Source organism: Loxodonta africana, chromosome X (assembly GCF_030014295.1).
Source record: "Loxodonta africana isolate mLoxAfr1 chromosome X, mLoxAfr1.hap2, whole genome shotgun sequence".
Taxonomy (NCBI): Eukaryota; Metazoa; Chordata; class Mammalia; order Proboscidea; family Elephantidae; genus Loxodonta; species Loxodonta africana.
In genome coordinates, this window is record NC_087369.1 from 151,244,918 (window position 1) to 151,252,380 (window position 7,463).

The 7,463-nt window shown below is 43.3% G+C and overlaps 1 protein-coding gene across 1 annotated transcript; it reads right to left on the reverse strand.

Annotated features, from left to right (window-relative positions):
- Positions 1–3,522: 3,522 nt before the first annotated feature.
- Positions 3,523–4,861, reverse strand: LOC100656029 (actin-related protein T1-like). Its single transcript, XM_003414753.3, has one exon. It carries the CDS (start codon positions 4,701–4,703, stop codon positions 3,570–3,572), a length of 1,134 nt encoding a protein of 377 aa, XP_003414801.1. The 5' UTR covers positions 4,704–4,861; the 3' UTR covers positions 3,523–3,569.
- Between the last annotated feature and the right edge of the window lie 2,602 nt (positions 4,862–7,463).

Below are 7,463 nucleotides of genomic sequence, written 5' to 3' on the forward strand. Positions count from 1 at the left end.
GTCTTGGTGTTTTTCTTTTTGGATCTATCTTAAATGGGGTTCGATGAGCATCTTGGATAGATATGCTTTCATCTTTCATGATGTCAGGGAAGTTTTCTGTCAGCAGGTCCTCAACTATTCTCTCTGTGTTTTCTGTCCTCCCTCCCTCTTCTGGGACTCCAATCACACGCAAGTTATCCTTCTTGATAGAGTCCCACATGATTCTTAGGGTTTCTTCGTTTTTTTTTTTTTAATTCTTTTATCTGATTTTTTTCCAGCTATGTTGGTGTTAATTCCCTGGTCCTCCAGATTTCCCAGTCTGCATTCTAATTGCTCGAGTCTGCTCCTCTGACTTCCTATTGCTTTGTCTAATTCTGTAATTTTATTGTTAATCTTTTCGATTTCTGCATGCTCTCTATGGATTCTTGCAACTTATTAATTTTTCCATTATGTTCTTGAATAATCTTTTTGAGTTCTTCAACTGTTTTGTCAGTATGTTTCTTGGCTTTTTCTGCAGTTTGCCTTATTTCATTTCTGAGGTCATCCCTGATGTCTTGAAGCATTCTGTAAATTAGTTTTTTATGTTCTGTATCTGATAATTCCAGGATTGTATCTTCATTTTGAAAGATTTTGATTCTTTTGTTTGGGGGGTTGTAGAAGCTGTCATGGTCCTTCTTTAGGTGGTTTGATATCGACTGCTGTCTCCGAGCCATCACTAAGATATTGTAGGGATTTATTCTATATTTGCTCACTGAGTCTTATCTTGTTTTGTTTGCTTTCAATATACGTGGATGGGCTACTAGATTGTGCTGTCTTGATTGTTGTAGCCCTTGACTTACTTATGACCTATTACCAGCTGGTTCGGGCTGTTGCCAGATATATATGCCTGAGTCTATTCACTATTCTTGAGTAGAATCGGATTTTGGGTCATCAAGTGTGTGCTGCACCCTAACACCTATCCACCTTGAGAAGTAGTGGTGATAGTTGTGTGCACCAGATTCTATTAGTAGCTGGGGTTCACACTCCGGGGGGGCAGGATGCTGACAGGCTTCCCCCAAGTGTCAGTCAGGTAGGTATGTCTCTATCCCTAAAGCACCTTGGTGGGAGGGCTCTGCAGCTGTACCTTAGGCCCCCAATGCAAGTACCTCTACTGATTGGTAGGTGTCACCCTCCTTAGACCCCTAAGGCAAGAGGCTAGGTGGTCTGGGGGGAGCTTCAGCCCTCAGTTCCCTGTTGTGGGTCAGTTAGGGCTCTGTTGAATAAGCGGAGATATCAGACCTGGGAAACTTGTTTTTCCAGTAAATCCACTAAAACAAATGCAGTCAGATCCCTATCAGAAATGCCTTTGCATTATAATATCCACCTTGTTCCCTGTAGGGATGAAAGCCCAAGATATGGATCATATATGCTTGGCTGGAGCTGGTTCTGTGTTTTTAGTCCAATTAGGGAAGGATTTTTGGCCCCTGGTTTTTTTTTGGTTGGTTCTCTCAGGCTGGAAGAATGGGTTAGGAAAAGACCAAAAAAAAAGGGAAAAGAAAAGCCGTGGAGCCGGAGCCGTTCTCCCTCTGGCTCAGGAAATTCCAATGTTAATGAAGCCACCTTGGAAGGGGAGAGGAGGGTTCAGAAAACAGGAGAGAGTAGCACCCCGGAATATAGCCAAAGTTGCTTATCTTGCTTGGGATGACTATTTTATCTGAGATTCCTGAGGGGCATGTCGCCTATGTGTGCTGGCTGTGTAGAGATTGCCCCCGAGGGTCTGGCCCACAGAAGCCGCGGTCATTTCCTCCGCTGCCAGTCCAAAGCCCAGCGTCAAGGTTCCCCGGCTGGGACGCTGCACTCCCTGGCTCCAAAATCAGTCGCTGCCTCCCGGGGACTTCTCCTCCCGCCAGCTGCATTGCCGCGCCACCCGCGCTGACCAGCTGGGCCCCCTCCCGAGGTCAGTTCAGGGGGGTAGGGCTGCGCCCCGTGATTGCACCTTCACAGGATGTTCTGCTCAGCTCACCTGTGCCCAGTCCAAAGCCCCACGCCAAGGTTCCCTGGCTGGGAAGCATTATGTTTTATAAGTATATTAATGATCCATTTTAAGTTAATTTGTATATAAGGTGAGAGGTTTAGGTTGAGGTACTTTTTTGCGTATGAATATCCAATTTTCAGCACCATTTGTTATAAAGACTCTCCTTACTCCATTGAATTACCTTTGTGCCTTTGTGAAAAATAGATAAACTCTACTTGCGTGGTTCTATTTCTAGGCTCTCTATTGTGTTCCCTGATCTATTTGTCTATGTCTTCTCAAAACCACAGTGTTGAACGCTATAGCTTTACAGTAAGTCTTAAAATAAAAAAGTATGGTCTCTACAACAATATAACCCCCCCCAAAAAAAAACCCAGTGCCGTTGTATACATCTTCCAAAATGATTTTTACTATTCTAGTTCATATATCATTCAAAACAAAATTTAGAATGAGCTTGTCTATATCTACAAAAAAACCATTAAGGCTGAATTTCTTTAGTGTAGTTCCTTTTTATTTTTTTCTTCCCTCTTCATCTCTTTTTTCCACCAGCATTAGCTCTCATTCCCAATTCCCCCACCAATGCGTATAAAGCCCCCAGGGTGTACCCTTCTGTACTTTTCTTAATGTGCTTTTTAACCACAAACACACATCTTCACGTACATATGTATACACACAAATGTGTATAAATATGCCTACATGTGAGAAAGTGCCGCTATTTTCTTTACCCCCTGCAATGAAAAAATTATATCATGCAGACATCTTTGCATTTTACCTGTCTCTCCCATTAGTATTACGATATTCCACAAATCAATGTGGCAAAATTCCCACTATGCATAATTTATTCTAACATAATATTTCCAGTATTTTACCCCCAAAACAATATTTCCATAAACACCCTTGAAAATAATATAAAAATAACAGAAAGACTATAATAATCAGTAGAGGATGTGATGCTTCATACACTTACCCACAGGAGAGCTGAGAACCTTAAACAAATAGTGATTTTTGTGCCTGCCTCTCCTTGTCTGCCAAGGAGCCTAGCTCCATTCTATTTAGATGCCCAATCTCATAAAAGCAAAGCAAGAGTCCTATTATGGTAAGGATCCACCCAGCTAAAGCATTTGTTGAGCCCTATGAACAAGGTAGCAATCCTGCTTCTACTCCTCTCCCCCCATCCCCATCTGCTCCCCCTGCTGATTGTTGTCTCCTGGACACTGGGTCTATTGGAACCACCCAACACACTTGTTTACAATGCAGATTCCAGGGCCCCTCGTGGATGAAGCCACCAGGCATGAGGCCCAGGCAGCTTCTCTGACTATAAACTGCAGGTGACAGGCTCAACTCACAAGAATTTCTCAGGAGAAGACTACTTCTGAGGTGCATGGGAGGGGACAGGTGGAAGAGAAGCACTTAAAATTCACTACCAGGGTAAGAAATTACTCTGGTGCCATCCAGAATGAACTACTGCCAGAAAAGGCGACACACTTTATTGAAGATCATGCTGAGGGATGACTACATTTGCCCTTGGTGCCCTTGTGCTCCAAGGCCTCCAGCTGTCCCGTGTTGTGCTCACGGTCCTCTAAAAGCATCTTCTCTGGACCACTGATGGCCCATACTCCATGAAATCGGCAGAGGTGACCCACTTTTGCCTGAAAGTGCTTAGAGAAGTGACAACGGATGCACCCATCCACGCAGAAAAACACCTATCAGGAGAAGCCGTGACCTTGATGGGGGTCCCTTTGGAAGCTAACAGTTCCAGCTCCTTCAAAAGGCGTTCCTCAAGGCCAGGGAATAAAGTGGTGCCCCCGGCCAGCACAATTTCTGCAAAAAGGGCCATCTGAATGTCGATGTCGCAATTCATGATACTGCTGGTAACCATTTTCGAAAGCCCAGGGCTATGGATGCCCAGCTGGTCAGGCGCAAAGAGGACCTCGGGCACCCGGTACAGCTGTTCCCCGATACAGAACACAGTCCCATCTGGCAATCTGTATTCCTTCAAAACTTCCTCCGGCCTCTTGCTTAGCTCCTTCTCTATATCAAAAGCCACGTAGCACAGCTTCTCTTTGATGTCACCAACCAAGCCCTTGTTAAGTATGCAGGGGCAGACACGCCCACTGGCCAGAAGGAGCTGGGTGAGATGCTCTGTGAGGTCCCTTCCTGCCACGTATAGCTTGGTGACAGCATGAGGCAGGGAGTATCCTTCAAAGACAGGGACAGTGCAAGTGACCCCATCCCCACTGTCCACCACCAGGCCTGTGACGCAGGCAGAGGCATAGAGGGATAAAACTGCTTGGTTACACAGATAGAAGGCAGGAGCGTTGAAGGTCTCAAACATTACCTCTGCCATTTTCTCACGAATCTCCCTTGGGTTCCAGGAGGGCTCAGTCATAAGCACGGGGTGGGCACTGGGTTTCACACCCAGCTTGCACTCAAAAAGGTGCTGCCAGAGCTTCTCCATGTCATCCCAGCCACTGATGAGGCCACGCTCAATGGGGTAGTGCAGATGTAGGGCATCATACTTGGACAGGGCATCTTCCCCCACATAGTACGTCTTCTGAGTGGATCCAGCTGAACACAAGTCCAATTTTGGATACCCCACAACAGAGTTGATGACATGACGGGGTCCAGTCTCTCCAGACAAGCCTGCTTTGCACAGCCCAGATCCATTGTCAAAAATTACGGCTGGAGTGTCTAATAGGTGTCGATTAAACATAACTACAGCAGCTTCTTCTGAGCTTCACCAAAATAAAGACAGAACACTTGGGCCACTTTGTCACACAAGACCCACTTCTGGAAACTCAAAAGCCAGAGGATTCCACAGTTCTCAAGTTGTTCTCTAGGTAGATCTAGCAATCCTCAGGAAAACCCCATCCTCAGCCCATGAATCTGTCCTCCTTTCACATGGCCCAGGGCCTACTGCGGCCTTTTCAAGGATGGTTGTCACTATGTAACAATGTAACCAGGCAACAATTGTCCCCAGTGAGCATCAGAGGGACCTTAAAGGGGCGGGGCTCTGACCCACCAGCATACCCTGCTGGATGAGATACAAAGCAGAAAACCATACCTACCTACAAGAGGCTTTCAAAAACCTGTGAACCTAAATCAGAGGCCTACCCTTAGATCCAAGGGAAGCAGTACAGCTGTAGGCTGGTCCCAGAGAACTGGCTTCTCTGATCAGCTGAGCTGCTATTTGGAGGATGACAAAAACACACTTCCCTTTGCTAAGGGGAGGCACTAAGCACCAGACTCACAGCTGGGTCAGAGTAGCGACACCGGAAACCTAGTTCCAGCAGACACTCAGATTATTCTTTCTTATTTCCCCCATATTTGTTATCGTTGTTGTTCAAAAGCTACATGAAGATACAATTCACACACCGTGCAATTCACCCATTTAAACGTACAATTTGGTGGCGCAGTGGCTAAAGTGGCTAAAGGTCAGCAGTTGGAATCCACCAGCCACTCCTTGGAAACCCTTCGGGGCAGTTCTACTCTGTCCTATAAGGGTCTCTATGAGTCGGAATCAACTCAACAGCAATGGGTTTGGTTTTTAGTTTAGTATATTTACGGATATGTTCCGTCATCGCCAGAGTCAATTTTAGAACAGTTTCATGACCTCAAGAAGAACTCCCCTATACATTAGTTATCACTCCAGTATCATCCCATTCCCTCAGTCCAAAGTAACCACTAACCTGCGTTCTGACTCTATAGATTTACCTCTTCAGGATATTCCTTATAAATGAAATTATACAATACATGGCCTTTTAGGTCACCAAATATAGCCATGTATTAATGCTAAATTGCCCACATCAATTGAATAAAGGAGAAAAAGATGGATGCCTTAGTAGATGACAACACTGAATTTTATAAATTTCATTATTTGTTCCTTAGGTAAAAAAACTGGAAATGGAGAGAAGTTTCTTTATATATATATATACTATGAACACATGCTAAGGAGCCCTGGTGGCTCAGGAGAAAAGTGGGGTGCAGAACTCAAATTCTAGTAAAAAGACCAGACTTAATGGTGTGACTGGGACTGGAGGAAACCCAGAAGACATGGCCCCCAGACTGTCTGTTAACCCAGAACTAAAACAATAATCGAAGCCAACTCCTCAAACAAAGATTAGAATGGATTGTAGGACATAAAATGATACTCATGAACCCTGTGCTTCTTAGTTCAAGTAGATACACAAGACTAAATGGGCAGCTCCTGTCCTCAGGTGACATGAGAGGGTAGAAAGGGAAAGGAGCTAGTTGAATGGACAAGGGGAAATCCAGGGATGGAAAGGAGGAATATGTGGTTACATTATAGGGATGGCAACTAGGGTCACATAACAATGTGTGTATAAATATTTGTATGAGAAGCTAACTTGAGCTGTAAACTTTCACCTAAAGTACAAAATAATAATAGTAATTTGACGATAACAGCTACATTCTTAGGTGTGATAGTGGAAGTGAGGTTAAAAATTTTTTAAATGAGTCCATATCTTTTAGAAATACACGACGTAATATTTACAGATGAAATGATGCAATGTGTTGGACTTGGGGTAGTGGAGTTCTATACATGGAACTAGAATGGCCATAAATAAATTGATGCATGCTGAACTTGAGAGATGGGTTCATGGGAGTTCATTATACTATGTTCTCCACTTTGATAAATGCTTGAGATTGGCGATAATAAAAAAATATTTGAAATATTCGTATGAGAAAAATAAAGTTTATTAAAATTGCTGGCTCTCCCCCGATTAACCTATAAACCTCAGAATGTCAAGATACTTAAAGATATAATTAATTGCAGTCATAATGAGTACTCACTATGAAAGACGGAAAGAGTATAATGAATGTTCATATCAAGGGAGCTCAACCTGGACTGAGTTATTCATAATATGGTTGTTAGTGGATCCACATTTTTTTTTGTTTCACTTAAGTTGATCATTTTATTTGCATGAAAGTTGTTCATTATGGAAGAATGAGTCCAGTGCATCTGTGTAACTTCCCTCTCTCAATAAAGAGAGACGGCCAACAAAGAGGCAAGTAATATGTATAGTTTATTAATTTCACTTTTAGAAAGATGGACAATGGTTTCATAGCATCATTTTAAAATGAGTTTTATGGGAAGTTCAATCCCTTTAGATCACATCAGGAGTACTGTGCTTGGTCCTGGGTGCCATATTTTAAAAGAGAGATCAACAACTGTGGGTGCAGCCAGAGGAGAATGGACACAATTATGAGGCGATCTAGAAACTCTGTCACACAAAAAAGAGTGGAAGGAACCAGGAATATTTAACTTGGACAAGAAAAATCTTAGAGGTACATAAAAACTCCCTTCAAATAAATGAAAGGCCAATTCAAGAAAGCCAATAATGGGTTAAAGTTGCAAAATAAAGAACTTTCCAACAGTATCCAGCAGTGGACTCTGCTGCCCTAGGTAAAAAAAAAAAAAACTGTTCTTGAAATTGGGCAAAGAGACAAGACA